Source organism: Nicotiana tabacum, chromosome 4 (genome assembly GCF_000715075.1).
Source record: "Nicotiana tabacum cultivar K326 chromosome 4, ASM71507v2, whole genome shotgun sequence".
Lineage (NCBI taxonomy): Eukaryota > Viridiplantae > Streptophyta > Magnoliopsida > Solanales > Solanaceae > Nicotiana > Nicotiana tabacum.
Window position 1 is genome coordinate 29,081,715 of NC_134083.1, and position 24,563 is coordinate 29,106,277.

Genomic DNA, 24,563 nt, shown 5'->3' on the forward strand with positions numbered 1-24,563 from the left:
GAATGGCCCAAATCTAGCCAAAATCAATTACATACCATAAATACAACAATAAGAAATTAATCTAATTAATGAAATCAAAACTAAAGCAAGAAATTATAAAATCATCCTAAATCGTCGACCCGGACCCACGTCTCGGAATAGGGTAAAAGTCACAAAATATGAACACACATTCACTCACGAATTCACTCGTACCAAAATTATTCAAATCCGATGTCAAAATCCCAATCAAAACCCAAAATCTTAGTTGAAGAACTTCTTCCTATTTTCCCCAAAATTTCAACCCAAATTCGAAATTAAATGATGAAATCAACCATAGGTTAGTGGAATATAACCTTAAATGAGTTAAGTATCGTTACCCAAAAGTTTCTTTGAAAATCCCTCAAATAATCGCCCAATCCGAGCTCTCAAAGTCCCAAAATCGAAATGGAAAAACAACCCTCGAAATCCTATTTTCTGCCCAACAAACTCGCTTTTGCGAGCCTTCAACCGCACCAGCGGAAAACTCATCGCAGGTGCGAAAATGGCTTAAATGGCTGGGACCGCATCTACGAGCTTTGGGCCGCACCTGCGAGCCCGCTCCTGCGGCTTGACTTCCGCACCTGCGCTCATAGACCTTCTTGACCAACAGCGCACCTGCGCCCTTCACTCCGCACGTGCGATCCCGCACCAGCGGCTTCTCCACCACAGGTGCGAAAATACCAGAAACCAGAAGCTTCATCCATTTGCCTAAGTCCAAATTCAACCTGTTAAGCATCCGAAACACACCCGAGGCCCCCAGGACCTCAACCAAATATTCCAACAAGTCCTAAAATGCCATACGAACTTAATCGAGCCCTCAAATCACATCAAACAATGGTAAAAACACGAATCACCCTCCAATTCAAACTTAATGAACTTGAAACTTTAAATTTCTACAACCGATGTCGAAACCTACCAAACCACGTCCGATTGACATCAAATTTTGCACACAAGTCATAATTGACATTACGGACCTATTTCAACTTCCAGAATCGAAATCCGACCCCGATATCAAAAAGTCCACTTCCGGTCAAAATCTCCAAAAAATTCGACTTTCGCCATTTCAAGCATAAATCAGCTACAGACCTCAAATTCACAGTCCAGATACGCTCCTAAGTCCAAAATCACCAAATGGAGCTAACGGAACCAACAGAACTCCATTCCGGAGTCGTCTTCATATAGTTCCGACTACGATCAAAATTATAAGACTTGAGCTTCCGTTTAGGGACTAAGTGCTCCAAAATACTCTGAAACAAAAAGTAAAACCTCCTGGAAAGTCACATAAGTAGAAAAAGATACGGGAAAGCAGTTAATAGGGAATTGGGGCTAATACACTCAAAATGACTAGCCGGGTCGTTACAGAGAAGAGATAGAGGATTCATGCAGAAATTGTTCTTACTTTGGAAACAGAGGAAGAAGGAGGAGTTTACCAGCCAAAAACAAAGGGAACTAGGGCTGCTTATGAAGCATGCTCTCTATAATTAAGTACCTTTTATGTGAAGGACAACCCTTCAACATTGTGACTGCGACAGATGATGAGATCTTAAATGTGCTAAAGAATGATAAGTAGTATTAACTTCAACAACCTTGACAAGAAAACGCTGCAAATTGAGAAGTTGTTGAATACATTATACTCTTCTCTCTCTTTGTCATAATTACCTATTTCAATAAAAGAATAATGCATGGTACAACATCATACAAATTAAAAGTAAATTTCATACAAATTTTGATATATCTACAACAACATACATAATAAAAATAAATTTCATACAACTAATTATACAATATACAACTTATTTACATCTTTTTTACAACTTTCATACATCCTTCTTATCCAGTTAAATACAACTACAACATCATACAACTTAAATACAATTTTCATACAAATTTTATACAATATCTTTTGTATATTTTGTATTTGATTTGTATATATTTTGTATGTGGTGTGTGCTTCTTCCTCCTTAAAATTTCAATCAAAACTTACTCTCTTAATACAATTTTGATACATATCAACAACTTTATGTAAAAAAGATAGTATTGATAACTTAAATATAAATTTTATACAACGATTCATACATTATACAATTATTTTTCAACTTTCATACAACATTCAAATAAAAAAATATATATAATTACAACATAATACAATTTACATACAATTATAATACAACTTTACTACAATTTCGTAGGTATATTTTATGTCATGTGTTCGTCTTCTTCTTCTTCTTCTTCTTCTTCTTCTTCTTCTTCTTCGAGTTTCAATCTGAAATTCAACCAAAATTAAATCTAATCTTCACCAAACACCCTCAAATTTGAGATATAAACTCCAAACAATATTTCTAATTGTTTTCTATAACACCCAATCCAAATAAATAATGATTTTTGAAAACCCAAATTCGATTTCAAAGCTTCAAAGCTTTTTAATGGCTGTCAATGGTGGAGAGTCAAATACCTTCAAAATTTATTGATTGACAATTTCAATTTGAATACCAATTATGCAACATGAAAGAAAATTGTTAAGTTAAAACTCTATAGTATAAAACGATTGAAATCCATTGATGAATTCCATTAAAAATATATACAATATGAAAGGATAAAAAGAAAAAATAGAGGACATCATAGGAAGAAAAATTGGGGAAAGAACAGAGAATGAGAGATAGAGAGACAGAGAGAGACGAAGAGAGAGAGAGAAAGAGAGAGAGAGAGAGAGAGAGAGAGAGAGAGAGAGAGAGAGAGAGAGCACATGAGAGAGAGAGATAGAGAGAGAACATGGATGGAAAATAATTGATTCCTTATTCAATTCCTAATTTAAAGGGATACTCATTTAAAATTAATTTGTATATAATTGGTAAATTATATATAGCCATGTACTTAAGTTAAATCTTGATTAGGGAGGGTAATAAAGTTTCATATGTAGTAAAGGAAGGTAAAAATCCTTTCAAAAATTATAAGTACAGACTTGAAATAATACGTTAAAAGATAAAACTATGAAAAAGTTTAACAAATATTTATAAACTATACTACAATAAATATATTTATGTATAAAATATATTTTAAACTAACGTCGAGTTGGTTTGGTTTCAGTTTGACTTTTTTTAGTTAAAACCAAACCAAACCAATTATGATCAGGTTTTTTCTCCCAACACCAAATCAAATCAAACGGAACCATAGTTTGATTTTTTTTTTCTCGGTTTGACTTAGAATTACCGATTTGATGCGGTTTATCGATTTACTTTGTACACCTCTATTGCTAATTGTATTAAGAAGAATACGATGAGAACAAAGATACGGCCTATGAATAAAATTCCAAAAAGGTCAGTGTTTACATTTCTGTCTAATCAATTTTTTTGGTTCCCTTCAGCTTACTTGTGATATACGTTGGAGTTGGCAAGATGAGTTACTTTAGCTTTTTAATAAGACAATTTTTCCTATTTTTTAAGACTTAACTGGAAAAGAAAAATAATTGGTCTTGCAGGAGGGGCAACGAGGTTGATGAAAGTCTAGATGAGCAAGATGAGGAGAAGATCATTTGACGCCATCGGCTTGTATTCCTGAAATTTTATGTTCTAGGAGAGAGAACGGTTAATAGGTTCTTATTTAAAGTTTTTTTTTTTTTTGAGTATTTAACTATGTATTTATGCGATGAACTTGTAAGCATATGCTTGGAATTATAGTTGGAAGAACGACCAATTAAAATATATGTGCTTTGGTGATTACTAATTTAAATTCTGATTGATTATTTTAAGCTAATCTTAATTTTACTGCTCATATGCTAAATGAAGTGAGTTAATTATTGATAATGAGTAAGGGATATTTATTTTCCTTAGTGAGAACTAAAAGAACAACAACTAATAATGGGGACTTGAGGCTTAAGTTGATTGATTTTTGTTATAATGTGTAAATCCACATTTATCTAAGTGCAAAAGAGTTGGCTTGACAATAAGCTTCAAACTGCGTAGCAGGAATTGTTGCATATGAATCTATTATCAAGTTCTAGTTTCTGTTTGTTTTTTTGACAATTGAGAAAGTTACATATGATGACTAGTCACTACGAAAATTGACCGACTCACGTTATCAAACAATATCCAAGTTATTGTAGCTAAAAGCAATATCATGGTACTTTTTATTCTTTTTTAAAATATGTATGTGCATATATCATGTATGTAACACAAGGTGGAAGTAAAATGAGTTAGATACTAAATTTTAATGCTCACTAAATGTTTTAGTCTGATATTTTAAAACTATCTAGAACTGGATTCAATTTTATATCATTTTGTTATTGAATACTTACCTACTGAATTCCATTTAACATGACTGTAATTTTATGACACGCATATGTTTTACTTCACATGTTTGGAACACACAGTGTCAAATGTTTTGATAGAAATTTAGTGGAGCGATGGTTTGATTACAAGTGGTGACGCAGCAGGCAATACAGATGGACGGACTAATGAGAAAACTAATTTTATATTGAGGGGTCCCAAAGTTTCTCATTAAATTTATAAAGCTCATATTTGCACAAGTTCCCAAAGCGTGACAAAATTTATATACCGGTACAAAACTAGAGTGAATTACACAAATACCCCTCTAAGCGGATGACCTTGAATTTTTATCCATGTTTGGTTATAATTTCAAGTTGAATGAGTGTTGTCCCATGCCCCACGAGCAACAACACTTTTTAACTCTTTTGCTCATGAAGTAAGTAGGTCAAAAGGAGAGTCAAAACTAGGATTTAAAATTATTGGATTCAGGATTCTAATCTTTTTATGTTAGTAAGAATTCGTAATTATTTAAAGGGGCTTCTAAGACAAGTATAAAGTGAGATTTTTACATAGTAGGACTCTTATTAGAACATATTTATACAAATAATATTATTTTTGCTTTATTCCAAAAAACACACATTCAATTTACATTTATAGCATTTCAAAAGATTCCTTACCTTATTTAATGGCCATCGGTTTCTTAAACATAAATATTTAAACACTAACCAACAATTTAAGGGATTAGTTTTAAGCCATATTAATCTATCCACAATTCTCTCTCATCATTAATTTGAACTTTCTAAACTTACCGTTTGTAGTTTGTCTGTGAATTTTTTCTTCAAATAAATAGTTGCTCTTAAAATCACATTTTCGTTATTCTCTCAAACAAAAACACATAATACATCTATATCTTTTTATTTATATAGTATATTTTTGATGTACAATTATTTAAAAATATATAATTCTGTACATATTCGGTGTATATATTATATATTTAATTTATAATTTATGTATATCTAACAAATCTGAATATATTTTATGTATATTTGACATATAAAATATATATTTGTATATATGAGGTATATGTTATTTATTATTCAATATACATTAATTGTATAAGTTCTAACAAATTTAATACTTATATGCTTATGTATACCATTGTTATTCCTTATGTATACATATACGGTAAATAAATTTTAAAATATAATATACAAATAATATTAAAATAACCTTTTTATTAAATTAATTTCTTTTTGTGACAATATTTTCGCTAAAAAAAAGGATATACTATGCCTACGGGGAGGAAAGAGTTATTTTTGGATGGAAATTATCTTACAAATACGTTTCTGAGTCATATTTGCTTATTTTTAGGACTATTTCTCATTCTTAGAAAACTGAATCCCTTTGGGCACTTTTTTAGGAATGAAATACTTTGAATATTTTTCGTAAACGTGATTATTGATCCATGTTTATAGCTTTTTGATAAGATATGTATTTATTTAACTGCCATGTTAGTAAAATACCTATTGATGCTAGGTTTTTGAAATTTTTTCTTAAATTTTGTCTATATGTGTTTTTTCCCATATAAAGTTTGCACTAAAGCTACTAAGTTCGTCCGAATTCATTACCGAAGCTCTAGCTCCGCCTCTGGTCAAAAGTTAAAGATCACAACAAAAAGTATCATCTTTCTACAATTTGTTGACAAAACTATACTATTTGTGCAAATTATCCATAGAATTCCCTTTTAAATTTAGGACGAAGGCCCAAACCCAAATTCCATGTAATGGGCTGTGTGGAAAACAAACAAAAGAAGCCCAATCCTAACCGCTTTTTTTTTTTTCCGCTTAGATTCTTGCCAAAACCCTCCTGTGTCGCTAACTTGTTCCTCCTCATCACTTTCTGTTTTCTGCAGCGAACTCCCCCAGTTTCTCTTTTTCCGGCGCTATCAAACTGTATGTTTCCTATTATTTTCACGTGTATTTTTTCCTTTATGCTGTCTAATTAGACCAAAATCCCAGCTCCTTTTTTTGGCAATGATTTTAGTTGTTAAATACCGGTTTAATGGCGTTTTTATTAGTTAATGCGTAATTGCTTACCTGAATCCTGATAATATCCTAATATTGCGGTGGTATACTAATTTTGCGTTTAAGAAGTAAGAACATATTTTCTGAAACTCATAACTGACTAATTAAAAAAACCTATATTTGGTTATGCAGTGGACTGTTAACCCGCCGCCGCCACCTTATAAATTGTCATTACCATGGCGGAGGTAGAAGAAAACCCTAATGCAGTAGTTGCAGAAGAAGAGTCAATTAAGAAGAAGAGAAAGAGAAATAGAGACAAGAAGAATAAAATGGTCACAGAAAAAGAGACGAAGAAGGCAGAAGTAAGTGAGGACAGAGAAGAAGAAGAGAATGATGTAGAAGAGCAGCATAATGAACTGAAGGAGGAGATTAAGAAAGAGATGAAGAGTGGGTCCGGTATTATGACTACGGAGTTGTTTTCTTCTCTTGAAATTTCTGAGCCCACTATGAAGTCCATCAACGACATGGGCTTTCAGCACATGACTCAGGTAAATTATAAGCTTTTGTAGTATTTTCATAAGCAGATATTAGCAAAGTGAAATACTTGGCACTATGGTGCGATTTTAATTTGGAAAATGGAGAATGTACTAGTAATAAATTGAAGGATGTTTTGGCAATATTGATTTAGTCTACTGAATGACCACTATCAACAAGTTTCTCGTTCTATTGCCGTTCAGCTGCAATCTTGTCTTCAGTTGCTGAAGTGCAAAATTTTTAAAACTCAGAACTTGAATAGATAAATCTTTAATAATTGTCCATGAGGATCCTAGCAGCTTGATTTATGTCTCTATTTTAGCAAACTGAATAGCTAACACTCTGTTCTTGAAAAAACATCTGGATCTTAATTGCTTCTCTTTGCTGTTGAAGATCCAAGCCAGGGCAATTGCTCCTCTTCTGGAAGGCAAAGATGTCCTTGGAGCTGCAAGAACTGGTTCTGGTAAAACACTTGCATTTCTGATACCAGCCGTGGAGTTGTTGTATAATGTCCGTTTTACACCTCGTAATGGAACTGGGGTTATTGTCATTTGCCCAACAAGAGAACTGGCTATACAGGTAAAATACCTACTCTTCCCTGCCTTTCCTTTTTCTTTGTTTTTTCTTTTTGGTCTTTTGGCTTTTGCCTTTTTAAAATTATTCTTGTTTTATGTGGTGCGTGTGTGTGTGTGTGTGTGGGGGGGGGGGGGATGTACTAGTATGCCGTTTGTAATATGGCTGATCTCCTTTGCCTGCATGCTTCTTCTGTCCTAACAAAATGACCTTCTTCCTCTGTTCGATATGTCCTTAAACAAACTTGACTTCTTTTAAATGTAAATATTTGTTCCACCTTTCAAACTAATATAAACTGATACTGCTTTAGATTATTTTCGAACTCGACTTTGACATCTTAATATCTAGGAATTAATATTTTCACCTCTCAAAACATTTTATAACCAAAATTGAACATAATAATCCACTCAAACATTTTACTCTTCATACTGTTGAGGCAAATTAGGTCTAGTTGATGGGGAGAATGAAGTAGCTTGTTTCTAGTCTTATCAGTTAAAGATATTTAAGGTATCCATTTCTGCTTTCGTTGAAAATCTGGGAATAAAGGTGTATGATTGAGTTGATTACAACTTGTATAGAGGAAAATGAAATAGCCTTAAATTCTTAGCATAAACGATTTATTCTTCAGCGCTATTGATCCTATAACAGTTTTAAATCTCTTTTGCTGACTTCCTGTGAGACTAATATAATCAGTGGGAAGTGGGGTAATGACAACACCATTTTGTCACAGTTCACCTTTGTCCAGTGTTAGATTGTTCATAGCATATATGTACAATTTTGTTTTTACTGCATACAGAACTGTTGCACAAATCCCGATTCTTGGAAGATCATACATTACTATCACAATTTTTTGTTTGTTTGACTATATTGAATTTGTTCTTTTTAAAAATGAATTTGTTTAAGTAAACTATGAAAGTACTTCATTGTTGCCCATTCTAGAGTTTGTGTCTCAAGGCTAACTTACAGTTTTAATGACTCAGACGCATGCTGTGGCAAAGGACCTTCTCAAGTATCATTCGCAGACTCTCGCCTTGGTTATTGGTGGTTCAGCAAGAAGAGCAGAGGCAGATCGTATTGCAAAAGGGGCTAATCTCTTAGTAGCCACCCCTGGTCGGCTTCTTGATCATCTTAGAAATACCAAAGGCTTCATTTATAAGAACCTAAAGGTACTTGTATCTTTCAACCAGCTAGTTATTTATTTCTGATGTCACTTCTTAGTGTGATATCAATTAGTGTTCTCAATTTCGACCTATGATATTTGTTAGAATTTACCTTACAATTTATTCATATCTTTTACTTGACCCGATCTTTTTCAAGCATGGATCCAAGGGTCGATGTGGTTTCTGAAATTAGTGCCTAAACTTGCAGTGTCTCATGATTGATGAGGCTGATAGGATTTTGGAAGCGAACTTTGAGGAAGACATGCAGCAAATCATTAAACTTCTACCAAAGCAGGTATTGTTACCTATGTTATTAGTCTTTTGAACACTATAGCTTTGTTAAATCGTTATCCACGATGATAGTCAATTTTAAGATTTAAATAGGTACAATTTCCTGTATTAGGCCTGCTTAATGATTTTAATTAGAACTAAGTAGAGTACAAACGGGCATTTGTTTGTCCTTGTAAGTTCTCAGTGATGACTTTTCTCTAAATTAAAATAAAGAAACTCATGGTTGATGTAAATGGTCTTAAATCCACGCACATGCTTTATTTGCTATTGGAGTTAAGATGGAGTTTTTGTTTAACTCTTTAACTACCAATGTGTGCAAAACCAGACATGACTGGTTAAAAAGCTCATGTATAACCTTTTTCCTAACTAATTTCTTGAAATTATTACTCTGAAAATTGTGTTTGCAGCTTCAATAGCTGGTAGTTCATTGCATGCCTTGTTTCTCAGTTATTCTTCTTATCTTATTTTCAACTGTTGATGTATTTGATATTCTGAGTTAACTAATATGGTAGCTGCTCTACAGGGGAGGCAGACTGCTCTCTTTTCAGCCACACAAACAAAAAAGGTATTCTAAAGCCTCAATTTTTTCATAGTCCTCTTAGCTGAAAAGCAAGTAGTAAATCCCTACTTTCAAGTGCATGTTTCTTAAACTTTAAACATAATTTTGGAAATAGAAAAGAGATATAAGAATCACCATTAAGAGTCTACTGAAAGTAATACTTGTCATGTCATATATGGTAAAAACGTTTTTCCTGAATGAAGCCCCATTAACTTGTGAGTATATACGGCTTCTTGTTTTTTTTTTTTTGGGCGAAATATAAATTTATGATGATTTGAGAAAGTGAACGACAGCAATATATAAAGCTCACTGAGGGACTCAATCGTTCATTGTTTTCAGGTTGAGGACCTTGCTCGCTTATCTTTGGACAAACCTGTCTACATTGATGTGGATGATGGGAGGAGGAGGGTATATACACACTCATATTTTTTCCTCCTAATATTTGTTTAATGTTAAGATCATCTTGTAAGTCTGTTTGAGTATATGGTGCAATTCAGGTTACAAACGAAGGGCTGCAACAAGGATACTGTGTTGTCCCAAGCGCTAAGAGATTTCTTCTCCTTTATTCATTCTTGAAGAGGAACCTGTCAAAGAAAATAATGGTTTTCTTCTCGTCTTGCAACTCTGTCAAGTTTCATTCAGAGCTACTTCGCTATATCAAGATTGAATGCTGTGATATTCATGGGAAGCAAAAGCAGCAAAAACGAACTTCTACCTTTTTTGAATTCTGTGAAGCCAAAACAGGCATCCTGTTATGCACGGATGTCGCTGCACGTGGTCTTGATATTCCTGCTGTGGTATGTTGCTTCACCTCCTTGCACCCGTTACCAGTACAGTCCTTGGTCCATTGGCTGGAATCTGTATATGAAATCGGGGGAGAGAATCTGTTTCACTGTTTCTCCTTTTCTTTTCTGAGGTTTTCCGGTGTTGGGGATTTTCTTTTGGGTGTGTGTGGTGGGGGTGGTGGTTTAAAAGAGATCTTCAATCAAAGAAAGAAAAAATGTTGTTGGTGCTCAATTCGTTCTGCGTCGATTATCTTGTCGTGCTATCATATGTAGTTCTCTATTTTGTTGTTAACTGTTATTAGAAGTAGAAATGTTTTTTACCGTACAACTTCTCTAGTGAGAAAAAAACAGTGACATGTTCACAGCTCTCTCCCTCTGAAAGATAGTAATGGGAAGTATTGATTCTTGTTATGCCTCTCTTTCCAGGATTGGATTGTGCAGTTTGATCCCCCTGATGAACCCAAGGTATTAAACGCTTCACTTCAAAGTTGGTTACGAAGGGAGAAATTCTCGTTCCTTATGATTTGATATGCAAACCTTTACAGGAGTATATACACAGAGTTGGTCGAACAGCACGTGGGGAAGGTGCTAAAGGAAATGCATTACTATTCTTGATTCCAGAAGAGTTGCAGTTTCTTAAGTACCTCAAGGTCTCTTCACAATCACACTTTTTTGAGATGGACAGAATTACAAAACATCTCTTAGAATTCTAAACGTGTCATCAGAAGCATTGATCCCTTGAAGTAGGAGTTGTTGTACTTGAAATTTGAAAATATGTTTACCAAGTATAAGCGAAATACTTAATTTTATCTGGTAAAAGCTCGGGCTAAAAGATGGAGCTCGGCAAACTGATATTTCCAAATCGTTAATTTTTCTAGAATTTTTTTGGCATTTATTTAAAACTGTTTCCTGATGACTTCGTGTTGTAATTGAGTAGAGCAATTGAGTTTTTCAGTGTTTCATATATAATTTTGTTAAATTGTGAGTTTGCTTTGATTGTCTAATGTGCATTATGCATGTGCTTTTACGACAGGCGGCAAAAGTGCCTGTAAAAGAATATGAATTTGATCATAAGAAGGTGGCCAATGTGCAGTCACTCCTGGTAAATCTGTGACAGCTGCTTGTATTTTTTTTTATTTATTATTTAGCCAACTGAGTATGTTTCTTATAGCTTATGAGGACCTTGGTGTTTAAAGAATGCAACAATTTATTTCAGGAAAAATTGGTCGCAAACAACTATTACTTGAACCAGTCAGCTAAAGAGGCATATAGGTCCTATATACTAGCATATAATTCTCATTCCATGAAGGAAATATTCAATGTTCACCGACTTGATCTACAGGTACGTGATCTTGCTTCCTTTTCCAATGTTGTGGTGGAAACATTCTCATAGACATGTTAAGAAATAAGATAATAGATGACGCTAGTTATAAACTATAAAGACTTTCATTTCAGTGCAATACCTTTTTAAATAAGGTAATATGGTTTCATCAATAGGATACAGAGGGATGAAAGAAAGACATGGTTATTCTGGTGTGTAGGACGCATTTATGTGCTCTCATAACGCACGTGTAAACAGTGAAGTTAGGCTAAAAGCCAAAAAGTTGTGAAGTTGGGCCCCTTATAAGCACAATGCTTGTACAACAAAGAGATATGAATCTTGAAATTGTTGCGTAAGCAAAAATTTTGGACAGAATATGCAGAAAGAGGACAGAATATACAGAGAGGATCACGTATGTTTTGCAGCTCTCTAGCTAGACTTTGATGGTAAAGGTAGGTTGGGCCTATCGCTCTAAGAATTGATTAATTAACTCTATTATGGTTTCATACAACAGTTTATATTTTCTTGATCGAACAATTGAATCTACTGCCAGTTCATACATATGAAAAGTATGGTTTCTGTAAGCCTTAGTTGTGTGCTTGCACTACTATAACTATTTTTTATCTGTGTTCATCCTTGAGAGGAGTATTTTTTGTCACACTTATTTGCTTCAGCCAATAATCTTGTTACTGTTGGACCTGGCTGAAGTTATATTTGCATTTTCTTTGAATTAGGGTATTCATGTTACATGTACTACGCCTTTAAAATTTCAGACCTACAGTCAGTGTTGTCAAAAGCGAAAAGCTCTAAAAAGCGCTCCAGGTCGATTGGGGCTTTAGCAACTAAAGTGCGGGCTTTTGTAAAATAGGTGCAACTAAGGGAAAAAATAAAAATACGTATGTACTTCAAGAAAAAAGAAACAAATTCACTCCTAATGTTTTCTTCAGCAACTAATACACTTGCTGATAATATTTGTTGTTTAGTACCGCTCAATTCAAGATAGAACTCATGGGCATTTAGGCGCACGCCTTAATGGCTTGCCTATACTGAAGCGCAACTTAAGCGAGGCGAAGCGCCCTCCTTGAGCTTCTCTGAGCCTTTGACAACACTGCCTACAGTTTACCTTTTAAATAGTATTAACCAATTCAGGTCTTCTAACTTAAGGACGAAAAGGAATCATTTAGAAAGTTTCCTGTACCTAGTAAGAGTTTCAGGATTGCTTTGTTGTTTTTGCTCTGATTTCATTTTATATGGGACTGTTTAGTGTTTAAGTTGCCTCATTACTCTGTTTTTGCTATCTGCAATTTAGGATGTTATAGAGTTTCTATGATCCAGAAATTACTAAGGGATAAAATGGTGCTTGGCAGGCTGTAGCTTGTTCGTTCTGTTTCTCTAATCCTCCAAAAGTACACCTCAACATAGATAGCAATGCATCCAAATTCAGGAACAAAAAGCGTAAAGTTGAAGGAAGCCGAAATGGGTTCAGTGAGAACAATCCTTACGGAAAGAAAGGAAGTGACGATACAAGGCAGTTTGTAAGATATTAGGAGATCATATGCAGCAGCAAAGGTTTCTGCACCAGATGCACTTTCATAGTTGATGCATTTTATGCTACTTCGACATTTTTGTCCAGAGAATCTTTTCTTGTTTATTTATTTACTTATATTATGAGACGAACGATTTACTTATGATAAAGATTGATTATGGCGAGGTGGGTTAAATTGTGTTTTCTGTCGTTTGCTTTAATCAGCTTATTACTGAAAAAATATGGTACATGTTTTGTAAAATAAAAATATGGCTTCGAAACTTATTAGTAGCTTATTTTTGTATTTCTAAATTTTGACCGAACAGCTATTAAAGAAAAGGTGCAAATACTGAAAAAAATATAACAAGTGTTAATGTTTTATTAACTATAAGTTTAGAGAGAATATCAAAAAGTTTCTACATGAATTTAGTTTAACAATTAGCAAACATGTTCTTTTAAATTGGAAATTTCACGCTCTAAGGTATTTTATTTTATCCTCTACCAATCTTTCTATTACAATTAATCCTCCAGTGAATTTGAAGGAGCTTCGTGAAATCAGATTCACAACGTGCACTGAAGAGAAAGTGACATGATTCCATTTCTTCATGATGTGGATTAAGAACAACTGCCATATTCTTATTGAACTATAAAACAGTAAAAGATGAATTAATTTTATCATTTCAAAAAGAGAGTTGTTTTGATGCTGTAAAATCTTTTTACCTTTCATTATTGTTACGTGGTGCTTAACATTGAAAAAAGAAAATAAAATAAAATCATTGGAGTTTGATTTATAGCTGATAATCCCGCTAAATTACTGATGTCTTCTCTTTAATGGTAAAGACAAAATAGGGATAAGAACTCAGAAAACAAGTGGTTAATACTAAATGCTTAAGAAGGTAAGTTTTTTTTATTTATGTGGGCCTGCTCCTAAATGAATTTTTAAAACTTGTAAGTATTTATCCACAAAACAGTGTGTGCATGTTGATTTTGTCAGTGTTATTTCTAGAGAGGAAAAAAAAAAGGAAAACTCCTAGTAGACTGCAATGCCCTTCCAAAAGAATAATAAAGACCAATGTGAAATACAATACCGTAATCTATCATTGGAAACAAAACAAAAATTACATATAAGTGGACCGACATAAAAGATAAAAACAATAAAATAATATACCCTTTTAATTTTAATTTATAAACAAAAACTTCCTTAGCCTCTAATTAAGACCTGATCTCCTTCCTCCCAAAGCAAAATCTAAATAGACAAACTACTTTAAAAAAATATTATAGCAAAATACAGATTATACATTGACCAAACACTTGTGGTACACGTCCACGTACTGGCACACGTTACTTGAAAGTTGAAACCATTGCTTACCAAATCCTTCACGAAACCATTTTAGTACAAAGGTCAAAATAGGAAATTAAAAACCAAAACCAAAGGGACTGTATCCAAATCCAACGAACCCAAACCCACTAGAGCCATTAACCGCCAGCTCACGCCTTCCCACGCAAGTAATGGAAAAAGAAAAAAACGTCGGCTCATAAAAACAGAGTGCTATCCCAAAATTTTATAGAAAAACGAAACCAACTTCACCGCCCACTTAAAAGCCAAATAGTAAACTTGTGGCGGTGTTTACCGTTGGCTTCTTTCTTTTTAATTCCCCCTCTCTTCGTTTCTTCATTCTTTTCTCCCAAGTTATCAAACTAATTAATCCTACTTCTACTTTGATTTGGATTTGGCTCTACAAAAACTATATAATTCTCCAGTTTTATTTTGCTCCAATTCACCTACTCATTAACAGTTTTTAGTTTCAAGTTTTCTCGGCCTCTCCTCCACAGGTTTTGAGTTAAAAGGATTCGAGAATGTGCTTTAAGTCTGTCGATCGTTTTCGTCTTCACCCTTTAATTTTCTAAGCAAGTATTGATTCTTTCTGATTTTTTTTCATATTGAATATTCTCTTCCCCTTACTTTACAATTCTGCATTGGTTCTTTCCTTAGCTCGCTTCAATTACATTCATTCAGAATTTGATTCCAATGCTTACCTATTGATTCAAATTCTCTACGAAACAGTTACAATTACCAAACTGTCCTCCCTCGAATAGTTTTTCTTCTCTTGTTCGAATAATTCTACAATGGAGAACTTTGTGAAACCTCAGTTCTTCTCTCTTCTTCGTGGGGAAGCAACAGTTCAAAAATACCCCAATAATCACAAGATTTTGGCTCCTCCCAATATGTACCAGCCAAAATTTGAACAACAATCCGCTGAATCTACAAGCTCAAGCAATGATGACGTACAAGATCCAGAAGTTTCTGATTCAGAGAGTTCGGTTATTGGCTCGAAATATCAAGAAAAAAACACCGGTTTGATGAGAGTTGATGAGGGCGATAAGGTATACGGAATTATCAGAGAGAAGTTTATGTCAGGATTGGGTGCTTTAGGAGCATCAACGCAAATTACGGCAATTCATAAGGAAACTTGCTCTAGTTTCACAAAACAAGCAAAGCTTCAATCCTTCCTTATTTTCTCAAAAGCTGTTGAGAAAAAATGCGGAGGAAATAATGCTAATGTGAAATACGCTTGGTTTGGAGCTTCAAAAGATGAGATTAACAATATATTTTCACATGGTTTTGTTCCTTCTTCGAACAATGGAACTTATTCTCACGCCATATGCCTCTCTCCTGATAATTATCCTCTTGATTGGTACTTACTTGAAATTCTTTTTTTTTTCTTTTTCTTTCTGGTTTTGAGGTTTTCAATTTATTTGCCTTTTAATTGATTTTTGATTTTTTTTTTTTTTTTTTTTGCAGTCTACAAAATGCTGTTGCTGATAAAAATGGGATAAGGGATTTACTGCTTTGTCGTGTGATATTGGGAAAAAGTGAAGTTGTACATCCTGGAACAGGACAGTGGCATCCGAGTTCTGATGAATTTGACACTGGCGTTGATAATTTGCTTTCTCCTAGAAAGTATATTGTGTGGAGTACACATATGAATAGTTATGTGTTCCCAGAATTTATGGTCAGTTTCAGAGTCACCTCTCATGTCAAAGGTGAGCATACTTTACAGTACCTTAAGCATAAAAGAGAATTAGTTATGTTAGAGGATTGTTAATTTTTGGTCTCATTTATGCAGAGTCTCAAAGGAATGGAGTTCCTGCTAAAAATCCAAATTCACCTTGGATTTCATTTCCTGCGCTGATTTCTGCTCTATCAAAATTCTTGCCACCTCACACTATCAAATTGATTACGAAATATCATAGTGATCATAAGGTATGCGCTTGAAGCTCTTTGAATTTTCTTTTTAGTATGTGTCAATGTATTCTTTTGTCCAGTTGTTCACATCTAGTTCTGTTCTTTAGGAGAGGAAGATGACAAGGCGAGACTTGATTCAGCAAGTGAGGAAACTAGCTGGAGATGACTTGTTAACTGCAATCATCAAGTCCTGCAAGTATAAGGTATAACCATTAACCTACAACAAATCAAATGTTTGTTTAACAAAGTGTGGCATGAGTAAACATTACTCATTGTGTTTGACAATGTAAGCACCTAATTCACTTGTCCAACCCCGTATCACCTAATTTTATCTGTTCCTTGTTTGAGTTAAGTATTCAGTTGACTGGAAAGAAGCTGCAAATTCTGTTTTCAGGATAATATTTTAGTCCCTTTTGCTAAATGAGCTCAATTTAGGGATAAGGTTGTTCATGATCTACTTGATGTTCCAGATATTCTGCTTCTCTTTGTTGTTCCTCTAGTAGAGCCTTGCTTTCCATTTCACTTACTTAAATACAACTCACGAACTTTTGGCTCCAGAAATGTTCTATCAAGTTAGTCAAGTGTTTTTCAATGAAGTAACTTGATTTGGATTACTCTTATCATGTCATGTGGAAAGTTAGGTCATCCTCACTACTATGAAGTTTGGCCTTTGCTTGAATAAATGGCTTCTAGTTGTGAAGTGGGGAGGTACCAAGTAGTCCCAACTTAGAGGATATTGTGGTAGTTTAGTATAGCCATGTAAACTCTGCAACTCTCGTGATTGCGCCGAAGAAGACTAAGCTGAAAAACCTAAGGCTTCCTAGATAGACTAAGGAGTGGAAGGGAGCTTATTCAAGCCTTAATGATGTTCTTATATATAGAGGACTCCAGTTTTAGTTAATTCATCGCTTAATTTTTCTTTAAACGAACATTTGACATATTTTTGCTTGTTCCATGATCAAGTGTTTGAAACAGTATTTACTGCCAGTTCTACATAACCTAGCAACGTATAGCATAAAGCTTAAATAACCTGCAAATTCATATGTTTGTGTTATCTGTAGTCGAAGGGTGTAACTTTAAGCTCTACTCTTTTACAGGTCATTTAGCTTATTCCCCTTCAAAAACATCCTGAAACTGATATTATAAGTTGTGCCTAACAGTCAAAACTAGGATGCCCTTGTTAGTTTTTGCACAAATCATTATGATGGTTAAATGACCTGTTTGTCCTTAACTTCTCGCAGCATAATAAAGGATCAACCGGGATCTCATCCAACGTCAGCTCAATTCATTCTGGACAACGAGATGGAAAAAGCTGTGCTTGCAAAAAGAGTTGTTGAGTAATTTTCTTGAAGAATATATTGATGGAAACAGAAAGAATGAAGCGTTGATCCCTGGGATGAAAATGATACCACCTAACAAATTAGTATTTGAGTAGCTCAATTCCCCCCTAACATGGGTTCTTGTATCATCTCTTCACACTGTTTTTTGCTTTGTAGCCCCAAAGTTGTCTTTGAGTAACAGTGTCTCCCAATGTAATAGATAGTTGTAACAGTTCCCAGCTGATCAGTTCTTGTTGATGGAGAGTAATAAACAAATTGCTATCCAATTATTCAGGCTGCAACATCTTGTATTATCTTTTAGTACACAATCAGATATCTGCAAGAGGTGCGATACAATCTATCTCAGAACTATCACTGCTCATAAAAGCCAAAATGCCTCAGTTTTTAGTATTGAAACTGAACTCCAGTTAATGTTCAAATTGGCCAAAATAGCAAACAGTAAGCTGATTTTTGCTTCTTTTTACACATATTAAGAAATTTAACTTTTAGTATTAATTAACAATGAAATTGATCATATTAACTTTAATTTGGTCATTGAAAATATAACAAACTACTTCAAGGACAACTTTGGAAAGAAAAAGTTAATTCTTTCTTGATATTTGAAAAAATCAAATATTATGGACTATAAAAAAAGCAAAAAAATTACTTAAAAGTGTACCGGAAGGAGCGCTCATTCATATTTTCTTCTCCACGGCTCTTCAGTTTTGAAATAATAAAAAGTTAGTTTGCATTTTTAGAGATGGACTATATGTTCTAGAAAAGTAAACTTTTCAGTATAAGAGGTAGGGGTATACATGGATCCGGTTGATTCAGTTTTTATCGAAATCAAACCAAACCAATTATATCGGTTTGGATTGGTTCGATTTTGTCGGGATTTTCGGATTTTTTGTTACTTAAATATAATTACAATCTTATTTTGTTAAATTTTTTCATAAGTAAATATATGTTTAGTAAAAATTTAAAAAATTGACAAACATATTATCTATTAAAAAATTCTTATGGGAGAATTTGCTTAATAACATATGATAGTTATTTTTTTAGTCGTCTAACAATTATTTTTCGTTGATGAACACTTTCAAGGTTAATCGAATTTAGTAATTAATAGATCTTGACATATGAATAGGAAGAACAAAGAAATTGACGCATTTCAGTAACACTTGATAAGAAAGTGGTCATACATCCATTATTTAAGGTTAATAAATATGGAGCACTTCATATTCTATTAAATATTATATCACGTAAGAGAATCCCAAATATTTCTAGACATTTTCAAAGAAAATTCTATATAAAATGTTAAATGTATATATAGAAATTATATATTTATACGTCGGTTTGGCTCGATTTTTTTACTCAATACCAAACCAAATCTAATCGAGTTTTTTAATCGATTTGATTTGACTTTTCGGTTCGGTGCGATTTTTCGATTCGCTTTGTATACCCCTAACAAGATGTTTTGAAGGAGAAAAAAAAGACGGGAGAATCATATTACTCGAAAGAAAAGCATTGTCCATGTCTTGAAAAGCTATAGTGATGCATCTAATGGGTTGATGAGCAAAACAGAAAAAGAGGAACAAGCTAAAATTGTGTAAATACATTAAAATATGGGGTGTCCGTTCCTTATATCTTCAGGTTTTATTAAAGAAAGTTTCATAGAAAAAAAGAAAGAAATTTTACGTGGTCCGATTTTTTTCCTTACAAATTAGTATGCTTCAAATTAGGCTAATATTCCTGTGCCTAAACAGAAACCTACTAGACTTAAGATTCTTGAGCTATAAAATATAAATATCGTTAAGTAATTTGGGGTCTTGCCTCTCTCATTCAGTAATACCCGTAATTTGATCATGAAATCAATAATACCGTCTACAAATTATACAAAATGGCGGAAAGGGATGTGACAGAGGTGAGGAGGAGGAACAATTGATGGATGGATCATTATTTCAGGGGTGGCTTGTTTATATACAACAAAAAGACTGTCAAATGTTTCTATGAAACCGATTTCAAAATCTTTTTTTATGTATGAAATATATATTATAAAAACTATATTTATTCATATAGTTCTATTGAAACCAATCTAACGTGACAAGTTAGATATAATCAATAATCTTATATGTCAAATTCTCTATTTATAACATATTATATTGATTTATAATCTAACCATGTGAACTTAAGCTTAACTTTTAGTTTCACGTTTAGTTGTTCTATTTTAACATACTTATTTACATATTGTTACATATATCCTGACATACACAATTGTGTACGCTTACCTTTTATTCGGCTAGGTAAAATCACTCTTTTTCCTTACATATGTTTATTTAAATTTAGAAATGATGGATAAATTTTAGAAAAACAACAACAACAATAACAACAACCTCGAATTAGCTAACAACTGATTACCCTGTGATTCCACCAAAACCAGAACCAAAGCATTGTACAAAATCAGAACCTTTCCGCTTTGTGAAATTCCGCAAAGCGCGGAGGATTTGGAAGGCAACTAGGAAGATGAGATTACCAACTCTTCTTCTAGATTCCGCTTCTTCATCTGCAATATACACATGTTATTTATATATTTATAGAAATAACAGAAAAAGAAAAACTTTTCTCTAACCTCGGCTTCTCGATTTGCTGCTAATGCCTTTGCAATCCTGTTAGTAGTTTCCCCAAAGCACAGGGGCAGATATCTTTGTGGCCTGCCAAATCTTCCGCGGTGCCAAATGCTGCACCGCACTTGCTGAGATTATTTAAATCACAATGAAATCGATTAAAGTGAGCCTTCAACTCGAATTTGTCTGCAAACTTTCGTCCACAATGACACTCAAAGGACCTTTTGGCCAGCCACTTTGAAATTTTACAGAGATGAGACGACATTTTCGGCGTAAAGGGTGTTGCTACAGTAGAGGAATACATAATAGCTTACTTGAGTATCTTTTCTTGCTTAGTAATTCATTGCAAATATGACATATCCCAACAAAAGCCTCCATTTTGAGGAAGAAGAAAATCACATTAGTCTACTAAAATATCTCTCTTACACTTTGTAATAGAAAATGCTTCACGCTCGTCGGGGATAGGCAAAAGACAAGCAATTGCCCTAACTACATGCAGAGGCGAACACAGGATTTGAGCAGGACGGGGGCACCATTGTCTTAAACATGCCAATTACTAGTGATAAAGTTCGGCGCAACTCTATGAAAAAATATATGATAACTTATCAGCAAAATACAAACTTTAATATTATCGAGTATCATCAATGTGATACTAATATAATAAAAGTACATCATTTGTTCATACTTGAACTCGACGCGCTTTCATATTTTGAAAATAGTCAATAATAGCATCATTACTTACATTTATAAATACTTCCTTAAACAAACTAAACAATTATTTAAAAATGTATCACTAATACTACTACGTAATTTATCTTTGATGTACTTCAAAGATAAAAATACTCTTTCTACCGTTGCAGTTGCGTTAGGTAAAATTAGAGTTAACTTTACAAGTAAATAAACAAGTGAATAACTCTCTGCAAGATTTGCCTCAACCAAGGCTTTTGCCAAATCACCAATTCCTTTCAAATCAGAAAACCTAAGGTCACCATGTTGCATTTGCAATATGAAAGTGTCAAGTTGGTGACTAAGATCTCGAAGTTTCAATTTGCCAAACTCATCTGGATAATACTTGGCCAATGTCATTATTTTTTCCTTATCAAAATAAGCAAATGAATTAACCGGATTCAAGCTAGCCATACGAAGAAGCAAGTTACCACTCACAACATCAAAATAATTGTTAAGCTCCTGAAGCTGCAAATCAATCACAGAATAAAAAAGATCAACACGTAAGTGATGTGAATACGTAACAGTAGAAGGTCTACGCTTTGACTTTTCAGGAATATAGAATTCTTCCATATTGGGTACCACAATATCATGTTTAGCACAAAATGAAGAGATTTCATCCATCAATGACACCCATCCATCTTCTCTCATTACTTGCAACCTTTCCTTTGTGAGGTCAAGAAATACCATGGCATTAATAATATCTTGCTCTTTCTTCTGCAAAGCTTTACTCAACTCGTTAGACATCATCAACACTTTTAACATCAAGTGAAGCAAGAAAACAAAGTCAAATGCATTGATTTTACTCAAAAATGCTTCTGCTTGTAATCTATCATCAACCTCAGAACCTTCACATTCAAGCACCTCAAGCACATGAACAATAGATTAAAATAAAACAACAAAGTTATCCAACGTTCTACAATATGATCCCCAACGAGTATCACCTGGCCTTTGAAGCCCTCGCTCTTGATTTAATCCTTTCCCACTTTGAAGTTCACCACTCTCTAGCAATTTCTCCAAAAATTCTGCTTGATGATCACGAAGTTGATCTCTACGCTTAAAAGATGCTCCAACTAGATTCAACACGTTAGCAATTATAGCAAAGAAAGTTTCCACCTCCTTATGTGTTTTAGCCACAGCTACAAGTGTCAATTGCAATTGATGCACAAAATAATGAATACAATATGCTGATGGAGTTTGTTCTAAAATTAAAGCTTTAAGACCATCCACCTTTCCTTGCATGTTACTAGCTCCATCATATCCTTGTCCACGTATTTTGGATGGACTTAATGAGTGTTTCAATAGTAAAGAATATATTGCTTCCTTCAATGACTTTGCAGATGTATCACCAACACGAACAAGACCAATAAATGGCTCATTCACTTGGCCTTTTTTGTCAACATACCGCAAAGCAAGGGCCATTTGTTTATGGTGTGAAATATCCTTGGACTCATCAACTAATATCCCAAAATAATCCCCTCCCAAGTCATCAATTATAGTTTTCACAGTTTCTTGTGCACAAGCACTAACAATATCCTTTTGAATTTTTGGTGAAGTCATCATATCATTTTTTGGAGCATGTTTTAATATAACTCTATCCACATCCGGAAGCCTCTTTACAAGCCATTCCAATAGCCCTAGAAAAAGGCCTTTATTTTTGGAAGATTCACTTTCATCGTGACCTCAAAAAGACAATCCAAATTCTAAGAGGAACCTTGCAACATCAATTGAGGTATTTAAACGAATTCGGTGATCACTTTTTTGTTTCTTGAATTGCTTGTTAAAAGCAACTTGAATTGATTGAGATTCATTAGACAAGTCTAGCATCTTATTGAAATACTTATTGTGGAGATTATTTACTTCACCAACATATAAAGCAAGTCTTTCCGAAACTTTATTCCAAGCCCTAAAGCCAGTTTTTGTGAAAGAGTCACCCGTGCTTCCATGGACATAATCATTCTTGAATAAATAGCAACATAAACAAAATGCCGCATCTTTCTTCACACTATACTCCAACCATCTAGAGTTTGAATCTTTAAACCAACCCGGATTAAATTGATGTATTTTCTTTCCGAATAAAGTTTTAGGGAATTTGTAATCAACCGGTTGGCAAGGCCCTTGTTTAATGTAGTATTTTCTCACTTCATCTCGTATTCTAAGGTTATATTTATCAATGGGTATTCTCTCTTCGGGGTCGGGATTTAGTGATTCCACATCAAATTCATCGACTAGACGGGAGGAGTTCTCTCTAAAACTAGAACTTGGTTGAGAAGAATTAAACCTCGTCAAAAATACGTCCATCTCAAGTTACAAGAACAAGAACTTCCTACAAAATAATGATTCAATTCAATTTAAGTGTCCATCAAGAATAAAAGCAAACTTTCAATAGTGGAATCACACCCCTTCTATCAAGAACAACACTAAGAGAATATAACAGGGGAATCACTCAATCACACCCCTTCAATCAAGAAAAAAGAAAACACAACATTTAAAATAGAGAAATTACACCCTTTAAAATAGGAACACTTACCAATTTGTGAAATTTTTTATCCTTGAAGTGAAGAGGCTTTTAGTTCAACAAAACATAATATAATTGATCTTGTCTTGTAATATGCAAACGGCAAACCCTGCAAAAATATTAAAGTTATACTACGGCACTTTGTGAATAAAAAATTTCCCATATTCAAGTTATAATAAAGGCTTACTGCTTAGTATAGCTACTATGAGAACAAGTATTAATTAAATTAAACAAGTTCGAAATTTTACTCTAGTCTATAAGAAAATGCCTTAATTCAAAGTTTTTGTTGGAAAAGAAACACTTCACTGAAAGAATATTTCAAAATAACATTAGCACACAATATTCAAATGCCTACAAAATTAATTTGGCATTTACTTTTTGGCTCTAAGACTCTTTGCAGAAAGTAAATTTTTTATACCAAATTATTTTGTTAAGTTAATATTTTTAAAAGAAAATAAAACTTACTCAATAAAATCAAGATTTTACTCAAATAAACTTACTATTTCAGTTAAAGAAGAGCCTCAAACCCAGTAGCCGTTGCCGATTCGGACTGTCGGTCACCGAATTCGAGCTCCAGCAGAAGCTAAATAGGGTTAATTGAAAAAAGAGTTTTATTTTTTTAGCAGAAGGGTGTAGCGGTTTGTTTGGAGAAGAAAGGTGGGTTTTATTCTTTAGTTTGGAAAAGCATAAAGGTTAAGACTTTAGGTTATAGGGTTAATTGAAAAAAGGATTTTATTTTTTAGAAATAGGGTGAAGACTTTAGGGTGACTATTGTGTATTTGTGTGCAACGGTACAAGTATTAAAGAATTAAAAAAAAGAAGTAAAAAACAGAAGAAGTGCAGAAGTCAAGTTTCAAACTTGGAACCTTAAAGTAACTAAAGTGTTTGAGCAAGCTACAAAACCAACGCGTCTGACTTGCTTTTGTTTATTTAGAGAGCCTGATAAATTATTTAAGGGGTCCCCAGTGTATATATAAATATATATAAAATATATTTACAGTATTTTTCCCGAGGCTAACGGGTTCCGGTGACCCCCTAACCCTAAGGTAGGTCCGCCTCTGTGACCACAAACGAATATTA

The 24,563-nt window shown here is 33.7% G+C and overlaps 4 protein-coding genes across 6 annotated transcripts; 2 read left to right on the forward strand and 2 right to left on the reverse strand.

Moving 5' to 3' along the window:
* Positions 1–6,102: 6,102 nt before the first annotated feature.
* On the forward strand, positions 6,103–13,248 carry LOC107794494 (DEAD-box ATP-dependent RNA helicase 51). 3 transcript variants are annotated; one of them, XM_016616991.2, is made up of 13 exons: positions 6,103–6,232; positions 6,497–6,852; positions 7,232–7,417; positions 8,392–8,577; positions 8,780–8,866; positions 9,386–9,427; positions 9,761–9,829; positions 9,919–10,218; positions 10,633–10,671; positions 10,752–10,856; positions 11,240–11,308; positions 11,423–11,548; positions 12,837–13,248. In XM_016616991.2, exons 2-13 carry the CDS (start codon positions 6,541–6,543, stop codon positions 12,855–12,857), a joined length of 1,542 nt encoding a protein of 513 aa, XP_016472477.1. In that variant the 5' UTR covers positions 6,103–6,232; positions 6,497–6,540; the 3' UTR covers positions 12,858–13,248. The 3 variants fall into 3 exon arrangements, with proteins under 3 accessions (XP_016472477.1, XP_016472475.1, XP_016472478.1); XM_016616989.2 differs by having other exon boundaries at positions 12,895–13,248; XM_016616992.2 differs by lacking the exon at positions 12,837–13,248 and adding an exon at positions 11,704–11,844.
* Positions 13,249–15,046: 1,798 nt separating this feature from the next.
* Positions 15,047–17,905, forward strand: LOC107794495 (putative inactive poly [ADP-ribose] polymerase SRO5). Its single transcript, XM_016616993.2, has 5 exons — positions 15,047–15,748; positions 15,856–16,097; positions 16,181–16,317; positions 16,407–16,502; positions 17,541–17,905. Exons 1-5 carry the CDS (start codon positions 15,180–15,182, stop codon positions 17,634–17,636), a joined length of 1,140 nt encoding a protein of 379 aa, XP_016472479.1. The 5' UTR covers positions 15,047–15,179; the 3' UTR covers positions 17,637–17,905.
* Positions 17,906–20,029: 2,124 nt separating this feature from the next.
* LOC107794497 (uncharacterized) lies at positions 20,030–22,525 on the reverse strand. The gene is made up of 4 exons (XM_075250733.1): positions 21,910–22,525; positions 21,083–21,813; positions 20,434–20,524; positions 20,030–20,178 (listed from the first exon to the last, which is right to left on the reverse strand). Exons 1-4 carry the CDS (start codon positions 22,523–22,525, stop codon positions 20,030–20,032), a joined length of 1,587 nt encoding a protein of 528 aa, XP_075106834.1.
* Positions 22,526–22,648: 123 nt separating this feature from the next.
* Positions 22,649–23,266, reverse strand: LOC142179849 (uncharacterized). Its single transcript, XM_075250734.1, has one exon. The coding sequence runs from the start codon at positions 23,264–23,266 to the stop codon at positions 22,649–22,651; it is 618 nt and encodes a 205-aa protein (XP_075106835.1).
* Positions 23,267–24,563: the final 1,297 nt, after the last annotated feature.